The sequence below is a fragment of the Aotus nancymaae genome, unplaced genomic scaffold (genome assembly GCF_030222135.1).
Source record: "Aotus nancymaae isolate 86718 unplaced genomic scaffold, 86718_ANA_hifiasm-v0.15.2.pri h1tg000011l, whole genome shotgun sequence".
Classification (NCBI taxonomy): domain Eukaryota; kingdom Metazoa; phylum Chordata; class Mammalia; order Primates; family Aotidae; genus Aotus; species Aotus nancymaae.
In genome coordinates this window covers 39,427,016-39,453,994 of record NW_026988422.1, presented here as the reverse complement: position 1 = coordinate 39,453,994, position 26,979 = coordinate 39,427,016, and the positions used below count along the sequence as shown (strand labels likewise).

Genomic DNA, 26,979 nt, shown 5'->3' with positions numbered 1-26,979 from the left:
ACATGGTACAAATGCTATACGATGGTATGCTAGCATGCCTCTTTTCCCAGCTCCATGTTCAGTGAAGTCATGTTAGTAGCTTGTTAGTAGTCTGTTGGGAGTATTTACATCATAGAAATCAACAAACACTACTCATCAGGGCTTCCTCTTCAGTCCCTCCCTTGGAGAGCCCACTGGTAAACATTCATGAGCACACCACTGTCTTCCAGATACAGTACAGAAGGTGCTTACATAACAAAATATTGAGGTGGGAAGGGACCCTAAAAGCTGGACTTCTATTTATATCTCTTGAGAGAAAGTAATAATTCTGCCATTGTTTGCTGCTTTCATCTGCGTATCTTATAAAACAAACTCTCTGTGTGTTCTTCAAAAGAAAGGAACAATGGATGTTAGCGATAAGGAAATCACGTATCAGTGTGGTTGAGAAGTTTTCTTAAAGAAATGACAATGGAACATGAAAACACATGAGAGATTCTCATTCAGGAGTTAGTTATTATTACATGTTGTTACTGTTATAATTCACCTCTAAAATATCTCTAAGATTAACCAGCTCTTTTTTTCTGACCAACCAAACCTCAATTTTGTGAGCTTTGGTTCTTCACCTATTATATGCTATCTCTATTTTGATTTCTGATTCCATCTGCTTAATCACTTGCCTTCATTACCCACTGCATGGTAACAGGCACTATTGGTGTGTATAACCAAGCTTTTGTTGAGTGTGTTTTCATAAGTTTGTTTGCCTACTGTATTTCCAGTTTTATGAATGGTCTGTTCATATCCTTTGCCTATTTATCACTTGCTGTTTAATGCTTTTATTATTAGAGGCATGCAAAAGCTTTTTATATAAAAAGCTGTTAACTCTGAATATTATTTACTATAGGCAATTTTTTCCTATTCTCATTTTCATTTTTATGTTGGTTTTGGTATTGTAATGTATAGAAACTTTATATTTTTATGTATTTAAATTTGCCCATTTATTTTTTAAAATTCTAACCTTTACAAAAATTCCTATTCCAAAGATTTGATTAATATTCCATTGTCATTTTAATCAGTTTTACTTAATCCAGTCTACAATTATATATCATAGATGGAATTGTGGATGATCAATAAAATCTTGTCAATAAGTTAATCCTGGAGAAAAGAAAGCCTCCAGTTTTGTTTCTGAGATTGTCATTGGCTTAAAACCACAGTGCTTGGACTGGTCACTTTGTAACTCAGAACCTCCGTTTCCCCTTCCTGTGATGATACCGTTGAAATGATGTCTGAGACTAAAAGTGTCCGGGAGAAGGTGTAATGGGGGTCTCCATCATGATATTAAACTTGAAGAAAGTCCTTCAGGAATTTGCATATTTTAAGAACGTGCTTTTTGATCAATCAAGAATATTGATTGAAGAGTCGATATTCTTAGGATGGAGTCTTAGAAACCCAACCAAATTTTTAACCCAGTCTTTTAAAATTATTAATATAGACTGAGTGTTTCTTGTTCTTACACAGACTTTGTGAGATATACGTCAGATCAACCACTGGCATAGACTTTAAAAATATTATTTTAGTAATAGCTAACTTTTGAGCATTTACTATGAATACCACAGTGTTTATGTTAATATTTTACAGATGTATTCTCATTTAGTTCCCACTATTTTATAAGTTCTTGTATTGACAAAGATCTAACTCTCCCTCAGCTCTTACACTTACTTTTTAAATGTTAATAACTTTTAAAATGATTCATGTTCACCGTAGAGAGCATAGAAAATACAGACAGGCAAAAAGAAAATTACAGTAAACTGTTTTACCGCCAAGAGCAAGATGATCACTGTCAACATTCTTGGGTGTGTCTTTCTTGATTCTCTTCTATGGATATTTACAGGTATTATGATCACATTAACTTTTTGATAAACTCATTATAACTGCTTTCCATAATTTATATGTTCAACAATTTCGATCTTGAATTCAATATTATTATTTATAAAGAGATATGCTAGCACACAGGGTTGCTATTCTATTTTAAAATTGATTTTTAGAAAATAATTCTGCTTAGTCCCTTCAAATACAGGACAGAAAAATAAAGGTTGCTTGGCAACTGAAATGATGGTAATGAGAAATTAAAGACATTACAAGAAAAGAAGAGCACTCAGTTCTTTTCAATGCTACGTGCTGATTGCAGTAACTATGGCTAATTATAGTTGTAATAAATGAAGGAAATACAAAACTTCCATTAAAAATTATTGATGTGAACTTTTTTTTGTTTTATATTATAGTGAAACTGAGATGGGGTTTGTTGAAGAGAAACTTTACTTTCAGAAACAAGAAAAGATCTTTTATCTGTATTAACTTATTTTTTTTCCTTTTGAGACAGAGCTTCACCCAGGCTGGAGTACACTGGTGCCATCTTGGCTCACTGTAAACTCTGCCTCTTGGGTTCAAGTGATTCTCATGCCTCAGGCTCCCAAGTAGCTGGGACTACAAGTGTGCACCACCATAGTCAGCTAATTTTTGTATTTTTAGTAGAGATGGGGTTTCGCCATGTTGCCCAGGCTTGTCTCCAACTCCTGAGCTCAAGAGATCCACCCGCCTTGGTCTCCTGAAGTGCTGGAATTACAGGCATGAGCACCCAGCCTATATAACTTTCTAAGGGAATATTAAGAAGTAGCCACTGGGTGAGATACATAGCAGAAACACAAAGATGCCACAATTTGGTAAAGCTGTAATTCTTCAGCAGCACAGAAGAGATGGTGGGCAGTGATGTGAAGGAAGTCATGTGGTCTACTTGGTTTTTTTTTCCCAAAGAGTGGTCAAGGGCCCTGGAGAGATCTCTAAAGTTCTTACTAGAGCCTTCAAGCAGAAGATGCTGCTTAGGATGGAGATGAACTTAGAAGGACACCAATGATTCATTGAAATGGACAAAGGGAGTAGAGACTAGAGGGGGAAAAGGGAAGCAGAGAGGAAGAGGAAAGCAGGGATTGCTGGTTTTGTAACAAAAGAAATAATGCAGTCACCAGAGAAGTAAGGCAGTTGGGAATGAAGCCATCTGAGAACTTATCAAAGCTATGTTCTTGCCAGAAAGTGAGGATTTCTAGTTGGAGGAGCAAATGGAGCTATGTCTGTCTCCTCTTCACTCATCTGTCTGAATCATGGTGTAGGACTTGGTTTTGTAATCTCGTGAACAGCCTCTTTTTAAGGGGGAACCCACCATATTCAGGAAGCCAAGAAATGTCCCTGTTAATCATCTACAAGTCTGTCTTGCTAGAATATAGTTACAGACTATGGAGTATCCTTAAATCTGATGAGCAATTAATCATTGGTTAATTTTGCATTCACTTAGTAAATGTCAAATACATAGGGGCTTTTTCATACTTCCTGCCCTTCCTCCTTCCCAGATCATGAGCACCACAATTGGATTCCACATTTACTTCATCCAAACCTACCTTGGTGGGTTCACCATTTACCTCCAGTCCTGGGGAGTTCAGGCCAGACTGTGAGTTACTGCCATATCTGAGATGCTGCTTCCCAGATGAGAGCCATAGGACCCTTGCCTCTGGCCACTGAACTCAGTCTTCATTTATTGCCAAGGATGAGCACTTGGCCTCAGGAATGGATACTGGGGTCCACCTGACTGTTTGGCCTTGCTTTAATCCCTAAAGGAAAAGCTCCCTACGTTTATTGTGTCTGTGGTCCCCCAACCCCGTCTGTCTCCCGTGGCTCAGTCTCATTACCTTGTGAGCAACTACCAGTGTCTATCTGAGACGGACTAAGCTTCATTTAACTGAGAAAGTGCACCCTCAAAATCGCAAGGAAAGTTGATGGAAGAGGACCCTTTGGATTAAAAGAGACTTAAGAGGTATTTCAACCAGTCATAGTATGTGAACCTTTCTTCTAAACATTATGTGTGTGTATACATACACACTCATAGGAATATAGATGGATCCAAATCTGCTAAATGCTGATCATTGTTACAGCTGGCTGAGCACATCGAGGTCCCTTATGTTGTTTTGTTCACTATAGTATTTATGCTTATGATTTTCCATAATCTTTTTTTGAGACAGAGTCTTGCTGTGTCATCCAGGCTGGAGTACAGTGGTGCCATCTTGGCTCACTGCAGTCTCTGCCTCCCCAGCTCAAGCAATCCTTTCACCTCAGCCTTTTGAGTAGCTGGGACTATAAGCATGTCTCACCATGTCTGGCTAAATTTGTGTGTGTGTGTGTGTGCACGCGCGTGTATTTTTTTTGTAGAGACAGAGTATATGTTGTTCAGCCTGGCCCCGAACTCCTGGGCTCAAGCAATCTGCTCGCCTCAGCCTTCCAAAGTATTGGGATTACAGGCATGAGCCACTGAACCTGATTCCTAATAAAATATTAAAATTAAAAGTGTCCTCAAACCTAAGAAAAATAGATGATTTGGGATTACAGAAAATTCAAAGGGATTTTAGGAAATTTCTCTGAATTTTCTTAGGTGGCAAAATAGAGTGGTTGTGTCTGCTTTAAAGAAGGGAGAAGAAAATGAAGAAAATGGTTACTTTGGTTACACATCATGAAAATAACTCATCCTTGTCATGTACTTGATGTCTGATGTCACAGCCCATTCCCCACTCAACGCTGAGATACTCAATTCCTGAGTATCCAAAAAGACAAAAGAAAGGAAAGAGGAAGGAAGAAAAGAAAGAAAAAAGAAGGAAGGAAAAGAAACAAAAGAAGGAAAGAAAGAGAAAAACTGGAAACTTGTAATCTTTATTGCTACTGTCAGAGGCGGGAGTTGGAGTTGAGCGAGTGAGAGAATGTGATACTCTCCTCCCCATCACACACACACACACACACACACACACACACACACACATGGTTTTGAACAGGGAGATGCCGTGACTGTGGCACAGCTGACTTCGGCTAGCAGTGAAAAGATTATGGAGGCCACATCACATGGCCTTGTTTGGAATCTAATCTGCCATTTACCACATGTGGGTCTTGTTTGCTCATCTTCAAAATGGAGAATAATGGTAAAAAATTTTAAAGGTGGTTTTACTTTGGGTGAAAATTTAACAAGGTTGTCTTAGTTTGAGTTTTCCCAGGAGCAGATTGTGAGACAAGGATTTTTGAGTATAAATAGTTTACTTTGGAAAATTGTCCTGGGAAAAACTGGTAGGGGAGTAGGGAACGCTGCTCTTGGAGGGTGTATTATCAAGTTACAACTCTGGGAGTCACAATAGAAGTCTCTTTTCAGACCAGTCTTATCTGAGGGAGAGGAGCTGGGGTATTGATGTACCAAGTCTCATTGGTCATTGGTTGAGGTCTGCTTTTAGAGGATGTTAAGTTTCCAGCACATTTGGCCTGCCCTGCACACAGGTGGGGTATGAAGGGCTTCCAGAAACCTCTGAGGCGGGTGGAAGTTGAGGTGGCATACATTACAATGGTAAGGTCTGAGAGTATGTGTGTGGGGACTTAATGGCTCTGCTACAAGGTCAAAAAGAAAATGTTAGATGGTCAAATATAGGCTACATGAAAATCCAGATAAACAGAGTCAAAGCTAGTTTATAGTCATACTCAAAGTGTATACATATAAATACGAGTATTGACAGATGTCATTCTGTAGGTAAACCATTTATGGTTGGCTCTGGACATTTTCATCAGATTTAAACACTATTTTTGGTTAGACACACTGTGGGAAATAGTATAATTAGATAAGTCAGAATTCAAGAATGTGAATAACATAGCACAAAGAACTTAGGCAAACAGGACTTCAATAAAAATAAACAAAGTCTTGCACTTAAGTTTAAAAATAGGGTTTCCTATATGTTCTGGATGGGGGGAACTGTATTAATTGTAGTTATTATGAAAAATGCCAAGAAGTTTTCATAGATTGTAAATTCAACATGAGTCAGTAGTGTCATATGTCTTCCCAAAAATATTAACTTCCCAAAAGTTAAAATAATTGGAGATTGCATCAGTAGAAATAGCCTTTCCATGTTAAGAGAGTGATGCCTCCATTCTATTCTGAGATCCAGTCCTAATGCTGACACATAGTAACTTTATTCTCTTAGCAAGTTTCTTAATATTTCTGAGACTTAGTTTCTATCAACCGGAAAGTTAGTAGATACTTCCCTGGATTGTTGTGAAGTAGGTATCTTACTAGGAAGTTAGAATTTATGTAAAATGTTATTAAAATTCCATTTCATAGTAGATGCTCAAAAACTATTAATCATTATTAGTATAGATTTGTTAAGTGTTAGTATATGGCTTTTTTCAGGTTAATAGTGCAGCTTGCCAGAGGATACAAAATCACTTCATGGAGATACAAGATTGTTGAAATAGCTGTGTCAGAAAAATTACCAGGATGGTATCATAAGAGACACAAATAGCTATGAGCCTGGAAGATAGTGTTATACTTTAAATTTTTACATGAATTTGAGCTATATTAATGCCGTGTTCAATAAAGAAGACCTGAACAATCTCTCATTTTTCAAAATATTAATCAGGACAATGACAGAAATCTAACCAAAACTATCTTTGGGCATTTACTAGAAATAATACGGGGTATTTCATATATCTAAAACACAGGAAGAGTACAGGATGCCTGCAGGTCTTAGGAGTGCCTGAAATTAGGGACATAATACTTTGAGGAGACTATTGCATATGTTCTGTGTGTGTTTGTGTCTCTTCTCTCTCTGACTTGGCGTCTCTCTGGTTGTCAGCTAATCATTTGTTTTTGACATGGCACTAACAGCTTTAAATCATGCCTCTCTCACAATTAGAGATTTAATGTTTTTTTCACTCAAGTTCAATAAAGAAAACTGCCAGGGAAGAACTTTGAGTGGTTCAGATTTGGCCAGGTGGCTACTGCTAGAATCAATTATCTGTGGTCACAGGGTTGGAATCATTTAATAACCCAGAATTTCTCTCTAGAACCACATGACCGAATCTGGGGAAGGAACTTTTCCTAAAGGAAGGCTATTTTGCTGGACATACAAAGCAGCATCTGTCATGACCAAGATCTGAGCAGACACTAGGGTGCAGCATGCTGTTAGATTCAGGTTTAGTTTCTGGGTTTTAAGATGGGAATGGAAAGGCTAGAGAGAGTGCAGAGGAGATAAATAGTTAAGAAATTATACAGAAATAACTTCGATGAGATATAAGGTGGCAGAACCTGAAAAGAAGATAAATAAGTGGTTTTCCCTTTTTGTTTTCTTAGTAATGTTAAGCATATGTGTGTCTCAATAGTAATAAGCATAGAAGAGCTAGTATGAGTTATTTACCTCCGGTGGGACGTATAAAAGGTAAACAAATTTAAATCTACCAAAGAACTGGGACTTCCCTTTAAAAAAAAATTAAACATCAAAACGGGAACTTTCATATCCGACCATAGTGGAATTACAATTATAGTGGTATTACAATTATTTTCCAGCTATAAACAGCCATAAAACTGGACAAAACATGTGAAGCAACTATTTTTGGGTCTCAGAAAACAAGACAGATGTGATTGTGGATAAAATAAAAAGACATGAGGTGAACTCAAAACTCCTCTTGGCACGGTAGCTCAAGCCTATAATCCTAGCACTTTGGGAGGCTGAGGCGGGTGGATCGCGAGGTCAAGAGATCAAGACCATCCTGGCCAACATGGTGAAGCCCCATCTCTACTAAAAATACAAAAATTATCTGGGCGTGGTGCTGCGCGCCTGTAGTCCCAGCTACTCGGGAGGCTGAGGCAGAAGAATTGCTTGAACCCGGGAGGTGGAGGTTGCAGTGAGCTGAGATTGTGCCACTGCACTCCAGCTTGGCACCTGGTAACAGAGTAAGACTCTGTCTCAAAAAAAAAAAAAAAAAAAAAAAAAAACCTCCTCTTGGCTTTCTGGCTGAGAGCACTTTACAAATCCTGGTACAGGAAACCAGAGCCCAGTGAGAAGCATCTTGCCTTGCAGACTATCTTAGTTCATTTTCTGCTGCTGCAACAGAATACCAGACAGGGTAATTTATAAAGAGATTTATTTGGTTTGTGATTCTGGAGGCTGGGAAGTGCAAAATGGAGGGACTACATTTTGTTATGTCATAACGTGGCAGAAAGCATCACATGGAGAGAGAGAGAGAGAGGTTGCAAGACAGAGAGAAAAAGGGGGCCAAACTCCCAAGATAACTAACCCTCTCCCAAGTTAAGGAGTTAATCCATTCATAAGGGTCAACCCCTCATGTCCCAATCACCTCTTAAAGGCCTCACCTCCTAGTACTGTTACAATGGCAATATTAAATTTCAACAAATTTTGGAGGGACATTCACTCCATTGCACAGACAGAACAGTCTGTGTTCAGGGATTCTGGGATGGCTGGCATTTGTGGGGTAGCATGCAAGAGGGAAGGTATTTCCAAAGACTAAACTATGCATGGATATGATGAGACTCTATGACCCCAAATAGTTACTGGGGGTCTTTGAGTTAAAGGAGGTCTCATGGTCTGGGAAATAATGCAGTTCCAGCCAGCCTAAGTGGAGAGAAATAACACTCTGGGCATTCAGCTGGGACGTGAAAAAGACTGCAACACAGGAGTTGGGCTACTTTAGCCCTAGAATAAGAGCTAATCTTGACTCACCTTAATGAAGCCTGAATCCGAGCTTTGACAGGATTGATCTAAGGTCCCATGAATTAAATACCTCTATAAAGAAACATATTAATAATTCAAATTCTCAGTATTGCATCCACAATGCCCAGCATGTAATAAAAATTGTAAGACAGAAAAAGAAGCAGGAAAATGTGACTCATAACCAGAAGAAAAAAGATCAATAGAAATGAACTCAGAGATGACACAAATGTTGGAATTAGGAGATAGAGAATCTAAAGTGGCTATTATGAATAAATATGTTGGAGGATTTAAGTAAAATGAATAGATGGGTGACCTTGGCAGAGAAATTGAAACAATTAAAGGAGCCAAACAGAATTCTAGAACTGAAAAATAAAATATACCAAAAAGAAAAATTAACTGGATGGGCTTAACACTATAATGGATGCCAAAAATGAAAGAGAGAGAGAGAAGGAAGAAGGAAGAAGGAGGAGGAAGAGGAGGAGCGAGGGAAGGAAGGAAGGAAAGGAAAGATCCGTGAAGTAAAAGGTCAATACCTCAGAGAGAAAAGGCTGAAAAAAAAAAGTCTGGAGATTCAGATGATGTAACCAGAGTTTATGTGGAATTGAAAGGACGTGGAATAACCAGAATCTTGAAAAAGAATGAAGTAGAAAATCTACACTACCTGTTTTCAGGACTTACTTTAAAGCTGTAGTAATCAAGTCCCTGTGATATACATATAAGGATAGATATGTATCTGTGGTACAGAATAGCACATTTAGGAAGAAGTCTACATATATGGTCAGTTGATCCTCGGCAAAGACACCAGAGCAGGTCAATGAAGAAGGGAGTGTCCTTTCAACAAATGGGGATGGAACAAATTACAGCCGTGAAAAAATGAACTGTGATCTGTGTCTCACAACATACACATAAATAACAAGATGAATCAAATTACTTAACTGTAAATAATGTTAACCTGAATGTGAAGTTAATAAGGCTTCTAGAAGGAAATTTAGGAGAATATTTTTGTAAACCTAGGATATTTTTTAGGACTAGACATAAATATTCAACAAATTTGTAACCATAAATAATATATTTAACAAATATATATAATATATAAGCATTAAATAAAAGTTCTCATCAGATATGTGTATGTGTGTATATATATACACACATACACACACACACACACATATATATATATGATGAGAACTTTTATGTTAATATACGAAGGGAAATTCCCTGTGGCCCAGATGAATTGCCTTTATTGTGACCCTCTGGTTCACAGCAGATTGATTTCTGATCATGCTTTTGAAATTAGAATTAAGGAAGCCCCACCAGGAGTCCGTAATGTAGGCACCAAATCACCTGTGTGTTACATACTTCCTGTCCATGTTGCCCTGTGAACAGGTGAAAGACTTCACTGCTGATTTCTGAAATTGGAAGGGTCTTCTTGGGGTATTTAGTATAGCTTGTTGATCTACTCCGGGGCAAGGACGAACTCAGTGATCTAAATCAGTCTAATCAAACTTGACTGATCATCTGATCCCTTGGGAGCTTTTTAAGAAGGCAAATTCTGTGCTCCATCCCTGGATCTCATGGAGTAGGTATTAGGTAAGGCCTTGGGGTCTATTTTGGGTTCTGTTGGTGGTTTTTTGTTTGTTTGTTTTGTTTTGTTTTGGCTAGTCAAGTGATGCAGTGGACGTGGAGAAGAAACAAACCTGTAACTGGTGGTGATCAGTTAGTTGTAAACACCACTGCAGTCAGACCAGCTTTTGTTTTGCTTTTGTTGTTATTTTTTAGTTTGGTGGGTTTTTTTGTTTGTTTGAGACAGGACCTTGCCTCCGTGAAGCCCAAGCTGGGGTGCAGTAACAGTATCAGCTCACTGCAAACTTGAACTCCTGGACTCGAGTGATCCTCCCATCTTGGCCTCCCAGAGTGCTGGGATTACAGGCACTTAATGGGGGAGCTGCCACCCCAGGCCCAGCCTTAGTTTTTCTGTTAAGCTGCTCAGGAGGTCTTGAAAAGTCTCACCTGCATCTTACTCTGTCAAACTCTGACCCTTCCTTCAATGCCCATCTCAAATGCTGCCATCTTTATGAAGGTTTAGCCATTTCTTCAGTCTAATCTGACGTTCCTCTTCCTCTGAACTGCCCCAGTGTTTACCTCCCTCTAGGCCCTGACTGTACGCTGTACTATAATATTGCCTGTAGCTTCTTGAGGCTGGGACAGGGTACTTCTTATCTGAAATCCCATAGTACCTATCACAGAGCTCTTTGACAAAGAACTCTTGGTCTTGTGATGAGAAAAGCCAAGCCTGGAATACCAACTCTGCCACTTGATGGCATTATTATCCATGGGTTAGTGATTTATCCAGGGTGGCATTCAAAATATTTATGTGTGTGTATATGTATATGTGTGTGTATATATATGTATGTATGAATATATATGTTTACATATATATGTATGTATGTACATATGAATGATAGGGTCTTGCTCTGTTGCCCAGGCTGGAGTATAGTGGCACAATCATGGCTCACTGCAGCCTTAACCTCCCTGGCTCAAATGATCTTCTTACCTCAGCCTCCCAGGCAGCTGGGACCATAGTCATGAACTACCATGCTGACTAAATTTTTTTTTATTCTTAGTAGAGATGAGGTCCTGCTATGTTGCCCAGGCTGGTCTCAAACTCCTGAGGTCAGGCGATTCTCCCACCCCAGCCTCCCAAAGTGCTGGGATTACAGCCACCACACCTAACCTTCAAAATATTTAATAACCAGCATGGCACATGTCACATCAATCAGACTCCAGCTGGACAGGCTGGGGACTAGCCCTGTCTTTATGCCTTTTCGTGAGTAAAATGGATACAGTTCCTACCCACCTCACAAGGTGGCTGTGATGGTCAAAGGAGATAATGCATATGAAAGTTCTTTGTAAAGTACAAAGTGTTATGCAAATGTAAGTCAGGGTTGCCTGGTGGTTTTTCTAGTACCTGTGTGTGGGGTTGGTTGCCCAGCCCTCAGCATTGTCTCCTGCTCTGCTCTACTCAGAGCAGTCTCCCAGAAGCAAACCAGGGAGTTGTTGAGTAATTGAGCAGGTCACTGCAAATATGAGAAATCCTGGAATCAACCTGTTAGGCCATAAGGAAACTCAGAATATCAGCTCCTTCAAGGATGGCCCCTTTTTAGGCCTGAAACATATGAACTTTTCAGTAGATACATTTAAAATCTAAATAAAAACCTAACAAGGCGTTTTGAATTTTAACCTAAGTTTTCTTCACTTAAGGACTCCTTCTTCTATTGCACAATGACCTTAAAATTCAGGATCCTTAAAGATGTCTGGGAATCTCAGACTTATCTGATTGTCACCATCTGGCAAAGAGCTGCTCTGCCTAGATCTGTAAATGCCAGAGACATTAACATAGATTAAAGGGACAGTCTAAATCTTAGTCCCTGCTTTGTCCTTATAATTTCTTGCCTCCTCTTTTTACCCTTTTATTTCCTTGAAAACTGTCTTAATTTCCTCATCATCACCTTCCCACATGCCCTCAGGTCTCCAGATCTGGAGATAAAAATCATCCTTAGCTCTTTCTCCCTTCCAAATGCGTTTTACCCTTTCCTCATGTTCAGTGCCCAGTTACTGTTTTGTATTTATCAGTAGTTGCTAGTCAATGTCTGTTCTTACATGCTTTGATTTAAATGAAGGAACTGGCCCCAGTGTAGTGTGTACAGCAGAGAACCAGAGACTGTAGGGAATGAACAGAAGATAGATACAACTCTTTTATTTACTCTTGAAGGAGTCCCATTTAAAAGGCAATGCAAGGATGGGCACAGTGACTCATGCCTATAATCTCAGAGCTTTGGGCAGCTAAGGTGGGCGGATCACTTGAGCCCAGGAGTTCAAGACCAGCCTGGGCAACATAGCAGGACCTCGTATCTACAAAATATAATAATAAAAAAGAATTATCCGGGAATGGTGATGTGTGCCTATAGTTCTAGATACTTAGGAGGCTGAGGTGGAAAGGTTACTTGAGCCCAGGAAGTCAAGTCTGCCGTGAGCCACGATTATACCACTGCACTCCAGCCTGGGTAACAGAGTGAGATCTTGTCTCAAAATAAGTAAAAACAGAAGGCAATGCAGGACTATGGTAGATATTAATAACTTTAAAAACCTTGAGTCGTAATGATAAAATAACCAGGATGATAATTTGTGGCATCTTGCCGCTTCCTAGCTGTGGGACATTGACTAGTTATTTTTACCTCTCGAGCCTGTTTCTTCATGTGTGAAACAAAGAACATCTATCATGCAGAGTTGTAGTAAAAAGTGAGAGCATATCTGTAACATGGCCTGCCCCACACTTGGCACGTGGTAGATGGCTCCATACTGGTGGAATTTATTGTATTCTCATTTAGCATGCAGGCCAGCTCTGGAAACCCTCAATAGCCGGGTAGAGGATGTGCTTTCTATCTTTACACCTGTCAGGGTGAGAGGCAGTGGTATTGGTGGAAAGGGCAGGGTTTACCTCAGTACACTGGAACTCAAGTCACAGCACTCACTCATAAGATGGGTGACTTTAGCCGGGTCATACCACCTTACTCTCTGTTTTCTTTCCTATAAAATAATGCATGTAATACCCATCTCTGAGTTGTGAAGCTCAGATGAGACAACGTGCAAGGAGAGAGTGGTCATTCATAAAACGCTGATAAATATAGGTTATTAGTACTTCAGCACCAGGGTGAGGGTTTCATGTGCCTATGTGACGGTTGTCAGGCAGTGTAACTATTTGGGACCCACAAGTTAACCAGACATCAGTGGTGTGAACTGAGTTCAGAACCTTGTTCTCCTCAAAGGTTATTAATAAATACTCTTTTCTTATCTTGAGTGATCTCTGGATTCTCTTTCTGCTGGGAGGGGTGAGGGTAGGACATTATCAAGCTCTCGTTCTGCAAAGAGCAAATTGAGGGTCAGAAACAATGAGGGCCGTCCCAGAGCCAGGCAGCCTGGGTTTGAATCTTAGGTCTACCACTTACTAGCCATGTAAACTTGGACGAATTACTTTACATCCTTGCCTCAGTTTCTTCGTCTGTCAGATGGCAATAAAAGTACCTATCTCACAGGGTTAATATACGTAAACGCTCTCTTGAAACAGTATATGGTATACAGGAAATACTCCAAGTATGTTAGCAAAAAGAGAAGCAGGGGGTGGCTAAACCTTGAATGCAGTTCATTTCTTCCAACAATCCCAAGTATTTCTCCTGGTCTTCCCCATCTTCCAATAAGTAACAACATTGTGAGTTTCAGTGTTGTATTTTGGCTGTCTCTGTAGGACAGTGATACAACACATTAGTTCATGATTTAGGATGTTTTGAAACACATTCTTGTTTTGTTTTGTTTTGTTTTTGGAGACAGTCTTGCTCTATCCCTCCAGGCTGGAGTACAGTGGTGCAATCTCGGCTCATTGTAAATTCTACCTCCCAGGTTCAAGCAATTCTCATGCCTCAGCCTCCCGAGTACCTGGGATTACAGGCGCCCACCACCACACCCAGCTAATGCAGGGTTTTGCCATGTTAGCCAGGCTGGTCTCAAATGCCTGACTCAGGTGATCCACCTGCCTCAACCTCCCAAAGTGGGATTACAGGCGTGAGTCACTGTGCCCGGCCCCTTGAAGCACATTCGGATTCAACTCTTGACTACTGAATAGAGACCAGTTTCTTTCTTTCAGATAGTAAGAGATTCTTCACTCACGTTGCAATTCTCGCTTTCAGAGTGGCTCTCCGGATCCTCCTGCACACTTCTCTCTAGCATCTCTGTAAACTCTAAGATTGTCTTGAGGGTTCTGGGGCTGGGGGAATGCACTTAAAACCTAGGATTGAAAGGAAGCGTGGAAGGCCACTGATATAGCTTGGATGTTGTTCCTGCCTGGATCTCATGTTGAAATGTAATGCTGGAGGTGGAGCCTGGTGAGAGATGGCTAGATCATGGGGTAGGTTTCTCATGAATGGTTTAGTACCGTCCTCTTGGTACTGTCCCCACGATAGTGAGTTCTCCTGAGATCTGGTCATTTAAAAGTGTGTGACTTGGTACTTCCCCCCTCTCCACCTTGTTCCTCCTTTCACCACGTGACATGCCTGCTTTTTCGCCATCTACCATGATTGTAAGCTTCCTGAGGGCTTCCCAGAAGCAAATGCTACTATGTGTCCTATTCTGCCTGCAGAACCATGAGCCAATTAAGCCTCCTTTCTTTATAAGTTGTATTTTCTTTATAGCAGTACAAGAACAGACTAACACAGCCACCAACTAACTGCCAAGGAGGACCCCATGCTCGAGCGAAACCAAGTTCAGTCTTGCTGGCACAGAGTGATGAACCACAGTAGACACTCCTTGAGTGGTGGTTATTTTTAAGTGACAAAAAGTCATGGTCCCAGTCTGGAATATCCAAGGATGAACCAGAACAAAGAAAAGAAAACAGTGCTTAAATCTAGCAAGAGAAATAAGAATAATTCATCACTGTTACAGTGCTTCACAGTTTACTAAGCATTTTTATATATTTAATCAAACATCATCGAATCCTAACCACAATCCAAGAAGTGGAGAGGAAACTTTCAGAATAATTTCTATCTGATTTCAGAAGACTTTGTTCAGTTACTTTTACCCTACATGGTGATGTGATTTTTTTTTTTTTTTTTTTTTTTGTGGAAGACTGTTTGTTGCAGAGAATTACAAGCAATTAAAGGACAGTTTTTCTGGTGAAAAGCGTATTTTACAGTGGTCAGTGGATTTCTGTTTTATGTCAGCATACACTGCTGCCACCATTTCATTATGCACTGGAATGTGGTTATCTATTATTTAGGCTTGTGGGTCTGATAGGACCAAGTCACTCATTGAGAAAAATTTTCTGAGAAAGGCTGAGGTCATGGCTAACCAGTAATTCTCAGATGAGCCTTATATTATTTTATTGTGTAGTATTTGGGAAGTTCCCCAAGTTGCTTCTAGTGCCTTACTGGGTATGTCTGAAAATATGCAAAAAAGGCCGAGAATTTAACAGACAAAAATGACATGATAGAAATATGCTCCAGTGAGCAAGGTAAGAGCCTGCCCCAGATTTTCTTCCCAGTTTGTTTGTTTCTTTTTCTTTGGGTCCACTGGCCCTTTGCCAGCCCTCCTCCCAGCAAGCTGCTGGCAGCTCTCGTGTCCCTCTGGGAAGCCAGGACAGAGCCCCACTGCTCCTTCTCTTGCCTGGCTCATTCCTATAGTGCTGCATGGGAATGGTCAGTGTCTGTGAGCCGTGGGGTTGCAGACATGGCAGCTCACCAAAGAATCAAACTGTAGCATAACTACCCAGCCAGATAATTCAGTTGTTCCTAGAGAGTTTGATGGGGCCCAGAAGTAGTAGCCACTGGGTGTATTCAGTTGGCAGTAACTTCAACAAATGCTCTCCGAGTCTGACGTCATGGCGTTGTCCCAGAGTCAGCTCACTCTCGGTCTACCCAGGACTTGCAGTACCTCCTCCCTGCCCTTGTGTTTACTTGCTAGCCCCAGTCCTCAAACCCCACTCACAGAATTGTGTCCAATTTGCAGAACTGAAGAGGACCAACTTCCCTCCTGACATCTCAGACTCATGATTCTTCAGACATGACAAATCCAGATCGAGACTGCAATCCCCAAGGAAGGCCAGCTGTCTTGCTCAGCAGAGACAATACAGCTAAAAGCTCTTTCTCACTTTAGGCAATTCATGCACTTGGTTAGACATTTATAGACTGCAGTTGCTCATCCAAAAAATCTAGGTCATTCTTTACATAGAGCTTCACGCTTTGGAAGGAACGCCATGCCCAGGGAGGAGCGTTTCTGTTGACGTCTGGTGTGGCTGAGGCAGTAGAGAGTGCTTCTGCTGTGGGAGGAGGGAGAGATGGGCCAATGCGGCACTGTGGGCTCTTCAGGGACCTGGCATATTCATCCCCTGGCCACTGGCTCACAGGCTTTCTGAGTTCTAATTGTCCTAAATGGTGCCAATAATAACTGCTTTGTGTTGATGTCATGAAAAGTGGTGGGCTTAAGCGTTAGGCTAAGGACATTTTTAGAGTATGTACTGTACTTCCACTGAGAAGGGCTGGGTGGGTCTGTGGGGGTGTAGGGCTTCTTGGGGAGGAAGGAGGAGTAGAGGTGTGGGTGAGGGGTTTAGCCATGTAACATGGATGGCCAAAATGGTAGAGCTCTGCCCGGTATATTCCCACCTACCTCCTAAGCCCTGAGGAGAAGATGCCAAGTGAAGAGCCCTGCGCTGGGCGTGTGAGGGTCCTGCTTGTGGAGGTGCCTATACTCACCATGGCTGAGGCATGTTGCCTCAATTTTCTCATTTTTAAAATGGAGCCCCTGGTCCTGCATGGAGCTGTGGTACAATGCTGTGGTACAGGTGAAGCTGTTTGTTGAACCTAAGTGCCACAGAAATGGAACATATCATTACCAGGTGTTCACCCTTGAAGTCTTTGTCTCTTCCAGAAGAATTTGTTGATCTGGATTAACTGTCCAGTCATTGGGCAAGGCCCAGAGGGCATGAGATGAGGAGTGAGATGAGGAGTGGAATGGGGAGGAACACCTGGGGAGCAAGGAGACCAGATAGGAAGGAATAATAAGGAAGCCCAGCGAGCACCAGCCCTCTTGAGGAGTCTTGCAGCTGTGGTGCCTGCATGCTGGAGGTGGCCCACACCTGTCCTGAGAGCTGGCCGCAAGCATCTCTTCCTAGCTCCGTGTTCAGTGACTTCATGTTAGCAGCTTGGAATTGGCCATAGTGGAAGTATTTACACCATGGAAATGTATGAACACTACCATCCAGGGTTCTTCTCACTTCTGTCCCAGGAGAGCTTTTCATTAAACTCTTAAAAGCATACTGCTGGTGGTAACCATAATGGATTCTCAAACTTTCTCTGTGATGTAGGACTTAATCCTTAGCGGATCCCTTGCTGTCTCCTGATTGTTCTCCTCCCCTGAGTCTTGGGGGGCTGGGGACTAACAAGGACCAAAGTGGCCTTGGTTATATGTATGAAGTGGCTCAGGTTGGAAAGGTGTACAAGTTCAAAGTTTGTATCACCACATTCTTTCTTCACATGCACTTCCTGCCTACATTGCGGCTGTCAGCTCTAAAAACACTAAAAAACAACCACTACGAAACAAACTAGTGAGCTTATTTTCAGCTTGCTGATTTTTATACACTCTCCAAACAGGATTTAATGAATGTAATAGTCTTGCTGATACATAGGTCTTATTTCTTTGGAATATTTATCACAAAATTATTTATTTAGAATTTTGTGTGTGTACCTATCAGGTTTAACCTAGTCCCAGCCTGTCCATGTTTCTGGAGATACTGACCTCCATTATCAACCTCAGCCTTACCACAGGCTCTTCTCGAACCGTGCCCCCAGGTTTTCTGATCCCGGCTTTCCCATTACTGCCCTCGGTCCCCTGGTTGTGGCACACCTGTTATTTAATGTTAGGCCCTCAATGCTGACAGCTTGCCTTTCCTTCCTGTACCGATCTGCCTCTGGTACACTCAGAATCCCTTCACACATCAAGATTTCCTTGGAAACCAAAACAAAGGAGAAAAAATGACTGTTCTGAGTTGCTGCCTGGTGCTGGGCATTTGTTTTCATGTTTCATGTTCATCTTGCAGCGAGGCGTTTCCATCTCATCCCCCACACAAGCCTTCACTTAGGAAAGCTGCCCCTGCGTCTTGTCAGCTAGGAGCAGGGGCTGCGTCGCCACCCTTTGCCAGTTTTCTGTCACGAGACTCTGATCACGAGGTCTTCTCTCTTAGAGGCAAGCAGCAGCCATGACAGCAGTTTTCATGTAGTTCTTCAGATCTCCTTTACTACCTAGGACAGTGCTTTCCACTGGGTAGATTTATTATCAGTGTTGGTTAGTGGTGTCAAAACATTATTTCTAATTGAAGTAGAATGAACAGTTGCTATATAGAATACTTAGGAAGCCGTGTCCTCTCATTGGAGGGGTCCAAGTGGAGGCTGGACAACCACTTACCAGTGATGGTTGTAGGAGGGAATAAGGCATTTGGATAGAGAGAAGAGGTGGAAGATGGCTAGTCTTTGACATCCTGAGAGTCTGTGATCCCATAAACTGTGGGATGCCAGCACTGAGTCTAATAGTGGAAAATAGGCTGTTGGCCCTGAGACAAATGATGCTCCAGAATCCACCTGGCTTTTCTGTTTGTTCTCCTGAGCAAGTAAGTGGTCTGCAGGCTGGGTGAGTCTTTAATTAATATGCTTCTGTAGCAGCACACATTACTCCCCAAGTCAAATGGCAGAGTATGTAAGATCAACATTGTGTACCCCACTGAGGCTTCAACCCTTTAAAGAAGTCTTTTCCTGTAAGTGTAAGGCGAAGCAGATGGTAATGGAAAAATATGCACATTTTATTATGCATTGCACATTTTACTTATTAGAATTTTTAGTATGACACCCTGCATTTTAAAAAGCCTAAAGATGAAAACAAAATGGAATTATTCATTGAAATATTTAAATCAGCTTGCAGCAATTATATCAAAATATGAAAATAAAATCCAGCAGCCTGAAAGGTAGTTCTTCTTTGACCACCCACTTTGAAAATACTGTCTTTCAAAGGGAGCCTCTTCCTCTTAAAAAGGAAGAAGTGCATGCTGTACGGAATGAGGGCAGGAAGGGACGCATCCTCGATGAGGTTGTACAGAGGCTGGAGGTTGTGTGGGGAAAGTTGGTGATGGGAATGAGGACAAGTGACTACAGTGAGCCATTCACTCATTGAAAAGTAGAACCAGGACTGGAGAGGAGTTACCTCGGAGTTCCGGACTGGGTGTGTAGAGATAGTGTTTCTGTCTGCTCTTTCCCTCACCCCATCTCTGCCTCCCTTTGCTGAGTGAATCATCCCCTCCTGGCCTTACCATTTGCCAGCACTCACTCCCACAGAAAGCATGTGAGGATTAACAAGCCGCGCTGTGGGAACGTCACTGAAACTCTGTGGATGAAGCGGTGCAAGGTAAAAGTGAAGTGTGAAGATGATTGTGAATCTTAAGCACAGAACCCTGAGTTTTTATCTTAAAGGCAGTTTTTAAGATTACTGTCAATCAACCAAAGCTCACAAGAGTTTTTCAGAAATCACCAGAGTACAAAAGCGATTTCACCAAATGTGCAGTGGCTGTGATCTTAATAGGATTTCTTAGACTTGTCCATAAGGACTGGAAGAGTTTGTAAAGCTCAGCTCCCACTTTATTCTTGAATTCCTTATCCTGACAAATGGTCATTCAGCATGCAGTCAGGTATAGAGGAAAGAGAAGGGGTTCTGGAATCAGAGAGACCTTGGGCCAGGTCCCAGCTCCTTCACCCATTGCCTCTTTGATTGAGAACAAATTACCTAATCTGTCTATGCTTTGATTTCTTCAGCTGTGAGTTGTGAACAATGCCAACATGGCAGGGTGGTAGTGAGAACATGGTTAAAGTCTTCAGCACAGCTCCTGGTATTTAGTAGGGCTTCCATAAATGACAGCTGTGGTGCTAATTACGGTAATGCTTATTAAGAGTTGCTCTTCAGGCTCTTTTTGAATATCTCTATGATGGCAATGCTTCCATCGTGAGTGCCAATGGTTAGAATTTTCTGCCACATGTCGTCCCCAATCCTGGTTTCCTGTGATTTCTATCCATCTACTCTGGCGCTGCCGTTTGTGGCCCCACAGAACAAGTCTAAACCTACTTCCACAAAGAACACTTCAAATACCAGAAGACAATTTTAAGCTCCCCCACAAGTTTTCTTCATGGTAAACCCTTTAGTTCCTGGAATCCTTCCATAGGTGACTAAGTTTTGGTCTCACCCAGGATACATCTAAGCCCCTTTCCCTCATGTATGAGCATGTCTGGGAAGATGCTAGCCAGCCATAAAGGAAAGCTGAGATAGCAGGTTTTAGATGCTATCCATACTGAATCAGCTGGCCTTTGTCCGTGGTTCATGTGGACATTCTAATGCATACCCTACAAGTATATTTCACATTTTCTTCTTTTCACTGTAGTTTCACCATAGTGTTCAGGAATATGAACACTACTATCCATGAGGAAGGGCACATTGTAAAGACTGTATTGTCAAATGCTGCATTGAAAAGTCACCCCCTATAACTGGTAGGTTTGATTGCATTATTGCCCCCGGACTTTTTACCTTCTCTATGTCAGCGATGTGTTCCATGTGACTTTGAAGTTCCTGTTCTTTGATTTTATATACAGTAGTGTGACTCGCTTTGGCCAACAGAATGAGGCAGAAGAAACAGCATGCCAGCTCCAAACCTAGGCTTCAGAGGCCTTGGGTATTTCCGGTTACCCTTCAGTGTTCTGCCATCATCATGAGATAACCCACCCCCACTAGCCTACTGGCCCAAGGAAGCTGGGAGCCCTGTGGGCTAGGGCCCCCAGCTGCATCCAGCCTGCACTAGCTGACTCTGACCAACTCATAGAAACTTGAGCAAAAACAAGTGATTACTCCTTTAAGGCACTGAGTTTTGGGATGGTTGGTTATACAGAATTTTTGTGGCAAGAAATTATTATTATGGAAATTATGTGGGCCAGAAAACATAGAGAAAGTAATACTAACCCCACCTGAACAGAGTTACAAGTTTAGAAGAATTAATGAAAGATTTACAAAACTATAACCAGGCTAGATAAGCACCTTATAAAAATGATTTACCAAATTTTAACTTTGAGTTTCTTTTGCAAACTGTGACCAAGAAGAAAATAAATGTGTATATTGTATCTCACCAATGAAATAGGTAATGACAAAAGCAAACTCAACTTCTAAATATATGTGAAAAGTTAAGGTGTTTCCTATTTGATATAGTTCACTCATTTCCTCAAGAAGTGTTGAATGAGTTGTGTGTCAGGACCATTCTAGGCCTTGGAAATATAGTTGTGGAAAAAATGGACAAGGCCCAGGTCTCATGAAGCTTGTATTCTATTGGAGATTTAGAAAGTAAAAAAATTAAATAAAGCAGGTAACTTCAGATAATGTTAAGTGCTATGAGAAAACTCAGGCAGGGTAAGGGATACCTTAGGTAGTTTAGGGAGGACTTCTCTGAGGATGTGACATTGAAACTATGACCAAAATGACATCAATAATTCAAGGGAAGAAAGACTACATTGAAGAGAATAGCAGATGCAAAGACCCTGAGGTAGGAGTACGCTGGAAGTGTTCTAGGTATAATTGGAGATGTGGAGAGGAGCAATGTGGTATAAAATGAAGGGGATGATATTTAAAGAGGCCAGGACATGTAGTGTTCCTTTGGCTAGAGTAAGACGACTGTTTTATTCCAAGGGGAATGGAATCCACTGAAGTGTGCTAAGCGTATGACTTGATTTATGGGTTTTAGGAGCTCAGTCCTGGCTGCTGTACAGGGAATACATTGTAGGTGGACAAGAGCAGAAGCAAGGAGGTCGATTAAGTCATTGCATCATGGTGGCTACAACTAGCGTGAGGGTAAGGATGGAGAGCAATGAACAGGTTTGAGGCATATACTGGAGGTAGAATCAAGTTGTCCTGATGGATTGGATGTGAAAGAACATGAGAAATGAAGGATAATGCCTAGGTGTTTAGTTGGGGTAACTGAGACGTTGTTGGTGCCATTTCTGGAGCTGAGGAAGAAGCGAGGAACAGTGAACTGCGGGGAGGGAGAGGTCAGGAGTTTTGTTTGAATGAGTTAAGTTTGAACTTAGACATTGAATTGGATTTGCCCAGTAGGCTGCTGGACAAACTAATTGGGTAGTGAAGGCTGAAGATACCACTTGGGCAGTCATCAGCATATAGATGGTATTTTAGCCAAAGGACTAAGTGAGTTCATCTAGAAAAAAGAAGTGAAAGTGTTCTATTTTTAATTTTAAATTTAAGAAGTTTTAAATTTTAAAAACTGTTTAAAAATAAATAAATAAAAGAAGCAGAAGGACTCAGCCACAGAGCATGCTGACATTTAAAAGCTCAGCAGAGAAAGAGGAGACAGAAGAAGAGCCTGAGAGAGAAGCTGAGAGAGTGCAATGTTGTGGAAGCCAAGAGAAGAAAGTGTTCCAGGAAAGAGAGTCATCGGCTTGGGTTGTGTTGGTTGAATGCTACTGAGTCATAAAGTAAGATAAGGACCAAGGAGTAACTATTGGATTTGGCAGTGAAGAGCTGATTGGTAACTTTGACAAAAAAAGATTTAGTGGACTACTGGACACAGAAGTCAAATAGAATGATTGAAAAGTGAATGGGAAGAAAAAAACTGTAATAGTGAGGTTTTGTTAAAAATGGGAAAGGAGAAATAGGTAGCTGGAGAGGATGAGAGTTGAAGGTTCTGTTTTGTTTTATTTGGTTTTGAATTGGAGATACAGAGACATATTTAAATGACAGTGGAAATAAACCCACAGAGAGAAAAGTTGATATTGTGGGAGAGAAAATGGACAGATGCAGGATCAACGTCTTTGAGAAAGGGGGAGACCCAGAGTACAGTGAAGTGTTGGCCTTCCATGCTAACAGAGGACGTAAGGGCAACAGAGTGCTAGTGAAATGGTGGATTTGGTGATGAGAAGATGAGAGACACTGTCAGTTTACATATATATATATATATAATTTTAATATATATATAGTAATTCTTTTTTTTTTTGAAAGAAAGAAAGAAAAAGAAAAAAAATGAAGAGGAAGAAAAAGGAAGAGAAAGAGAGAGAGAAAATGGGAGTATTGCTTTCTTGCCCAGGCTAGAATGCAGTTTAGTAATGGGTATTGAAAACCTCTTTTATACCAATAATTATGCTTGATGTAGACAGGAAGGAATAAGGGAAGAAAATAACAAACAAGCAGCCAACCAATATTTCATTTAAACCTATGAAATGCTATGCGATTACTGAGGAGTGATTTACTAAGATGGAGTCACACTGTCACCTAGGCTGGAGTGCAGTGGTGTGATCATAGCTCACTGCAGCCTCAAACTCCTGGCCTCAAGCGATCCTCCCATCTGGACCTCCCAAAGCACTGGGATTATAAGTGTGAGCCACTGTGCCCAGCCACTTACATTTTCTCAATGAGCTATGACTTTAGGTCATCATTTGAGGAGCCAAGACTTCTGAATCCTGAGCCCAAAAGCACTGTGTTCCTCATTTACCATTTTGTACACTTGAAGCAGAATGGACATGATAACCCCTTTAATGTATTTTGAAGAGCAATTCAGATGACAAAACAGTTCATGAATATTCTTTCATTTGATGCTCTTGTCCTGAGTAATTCCAGTCTGGAACAGAATTCAGTTTGTATAAATGAAGACACTGTAATGAAGGGACTACTTACAGAGATCAGAGTGGAATTAAGAGATGAAACTATCAACAGTCAGGAGTCATTACCACCCTTGGGGCCACTGTGTCAAAGGAGATTAATAGTGTTAGATCCAACGAGAGCTTGTGCCATGAAGGGAGGACCAACCAGCATGATCATTCATTGAAGGGATATGTAGTCACTGTCAGGGGAGTGGTGTCAGTGCAGAGAGGGAATGAAAAAGCAATATCCTGACTTCCCTCCACTCCCATCTCTTGCTGGTGCTTCCCAATGGCTAAGGCCGACTGGAAGCCAGCTGGCAAGTGAGTGGGCGGATATTTTTCATGGTGTAATAATCCATCTGGCAGTGAATAACCAGCACAGCTCCTAACATTTCATGCCGTAAATGTTGAAAAGATTTTGAAAACCTCTCCAAGGGGAATCTTTTTACCCAATGCCAGTGTATAAATGCATCTTATTTGGTGCCAGCTGGGATTTGGAAAATCTAGCTAACCATGTTCTTTAATACAAGTCATCATGAGTACTTGTAATCCACTTGCAATCTGAAAATGTAATGTTTGCCCATAGTCTTCCTTTATTCCCATCCAGAGGCATATTAACCATACAACTGGAGAAGCATGTATTTCAGGGACCCGACTTGCATGAGCCCCTTCCAAGGCCATGGGTGGGTCCTAGAAATGTATTCATATGGTCCTATGTTTTTGTAAAAATTGTAAAGGTAAGATATTTTAACTGCAATCTATTAAAAACCAACTTTTTCACTCTGACCCTAGAGAGGTCTCTCCCTGCCCCTCACCGGTTATATGAGAGTTATGTAACTTTAGGCCCCATGAAACCTGCATCATCTTCTGCTATCAGTGGGACTCAAGTGTGCTGATGCAGATTTTATCCCTTTCCCGGTTTTACCACTGTGGAGAGGGGTCATTAATGAGCATCAGAATGGACATTCTGTATGGGGAGAATGTCGCAGGAGGATGAGAAAAACAGAGTGGGGCGGTGGTGCTAGGGACAGTGGAAGAAAAGCACTGTGCTTGAAGGATTGCTTCTGAGTCATGGAGGGTTTGCAGGTGTCTGCAGGTGACTCATTTCCCTCCAGGGCCCAACTCATGTGCTGCTCTCTATATTTTCAGATGCAGATGGAAACCTGTGTCGAAGTAACCAACTGTTGCAAGTCATGCTGACCATGCACCGAATTATCATCTCCTCTGCAGAACTGCTCCAAAAAGTTATCACCCTATATCCTTTTACATAGTGACTGGCAATCCCAAAATGGAAGCCACTAAAAAAGTAGCTTGAAATTTGAAGTGTGTTTTTATTTTTATTGGTTCGGAATAACCCTGAGTGGTAAATAGTTTCGTATGTCCTTTCAGGGGTATGGGTGCCTGTGTTGGGGGTGTGTTCATTTATCCTCTGTTAGGAGGGGCAATGTTATTGATTCTGATTGCTCTGGGGGGTGGTCAAAGAAATCAGCATGCAAGCACAATCTTCTTCAGTCTTTTAAAAGTAAAAATACTTTTTTTCTGTAGAGTGGTCAAAATAGATATTCATCCTGTGCAAATTGACAAAGGTGCAAGCATGACTCAAGGATAAATTTCTCTGTGGCTTTCTTGTCCCATACTTCAACTTTCTCCAGGTTCTGAAGGAAGATTGCAGGCACAGCGTCTGGAGAATCTGCTTGTGCCTTACTGCTTCAGGCAGGAGGATTGACTATGTGCCATGCAAAACCTGCTGGATTTTAACCTTATAATGGGGTGTGAATCAAGTAGGGTGAAGAAAGTGCCTGCTTTCTTCTTCTCACTGATGACACTATAAGCAGCAGCCCCCACAAAAGAGGAGTTGTAGGTGGAGTGAGACCGTTTAGCACCCAAGGCGCAGGTCCCTGGTACTGTGTCATGACTTGCAGCTGCTCTAATGCTTTCCCACTCTCTTAACTCCCTGCGTTTCGTCTTATAGCACACAGAGAAAGTAAAAATCATCAGGACTGAATCCCTTCTCTGTACCTACTCATGAATCTTTACCTCTCATTTGAAAGGAGGTGTTTTTCAGTAGCATACCAAGGGTGGAGCACTGGGAGAAGTGCATATAATAACAGGTGCAGGTAATAAGTGGGTGCCTCATCTGCAGAGAATTTTAAACCTTCATGAAACCAACTCAATGTCTGCTTTTTATTAACTTGTACCAGTGATTGTAAACAATGCCAGTGATTAAATATTCCTCCCTAAAAACTTGTTTGTTGGCCTAGGGACTAAATTGTACCTGGGGTGGCTGGGCACGGTGGCTCACACCTATAATCTGAGCACTGTGGGAAGCCAAAGCAGGCAGATCACTTGAGGTCAGGAGTTCGAGACCAGCCTGGCCAACATGGTGAAACTCCTTCTCTACTAAAAATATGAAAATTAGCTGGGTGTGGTGACACATGCCTGTAATTCCAGCTACTCATGAGACTGAGGCAGGAGAATCACTTGAACCTGGGAAGTGGAGGTTGCAGTGAGCTGAAGTGAGACTGTCTCTAAAAAAATAAAATAAATAAAAAAATAAAAGAAAATTGCACCTTGGGGTTCCTGCCTTAGTGCACTACTGGGTGCCTACACAGTGGGGCAGAACCCCTCTCCCTTTCCCATGGTCCCTCTTACTTCTGACAGAATCTTTCTCCACCAGCTGTCACCTCTCCTGTACTTTCAGACTCTGCCTCTTCAATGGCACCTGCCCCTCAGCCTAAAACACATTCAAGTCTCCTCATCTAAAAATCAACTCTTAGCCCTGCCTCCCCTTCATTCCATTGTTTGGGTTAAAAATATGATGTGAAAGCATCTTAAAATAGTCTGTAGTTACTATCTCCAATCTCTTTACTCCTGCTCGCTTCATAACTGTGTTAAGTTGGCCCCCAGTGTTCGAACTTTCCTCTGATGTCACCAGTAACCTCCTAACTGAAAAGCCCAATGACTTTTCCTCATCCTTATTTCCGCTGACCTCCCAGAAGCATTGGGTATGGCTGACAACCCTGTTCTCCTCGCAGCTCTCCTCCAGGGTTCCCAGAACTGCACCATCCTGGCTTTCCTTCCTCTTGGGTTGTGCCTTGTCCGACTTTTCATCCAGAGGCTTCTTTGAGCTCTGCTTACATCTGGGTGTAATGTTC

General features: G+C 41.5%; 1 protein-coding gene across 3 annotated transcripts in view; it reads left to right on the top strand.

Moving 5' to 3' along the window:
* Positions 1-26,979, top strand: part of RASGRP1 (RAS guanyl releasing protein 1) — a 74,844-nt gene that overhangs the window by 12,040 nt on the left and 35,825 nt on the right. For all 3 annotated transcript variants that reach the window (XR_010342043.1, XM_012464965.3, XM_064374837.1), the window contains exon 3: positions 24,974-25,079. Coding sequence is in view for 2 of the 3 variants with exons in the window: in XM_012464965.3 (XP_012320388.1) it covers positions 24,974-25,079 (106 nt within the window). In the remaining variant the exon portion in view is untranslated. The remainder of the gene's footprint in view (positions 1-24,973; positions 25,080-26,979) is intronic.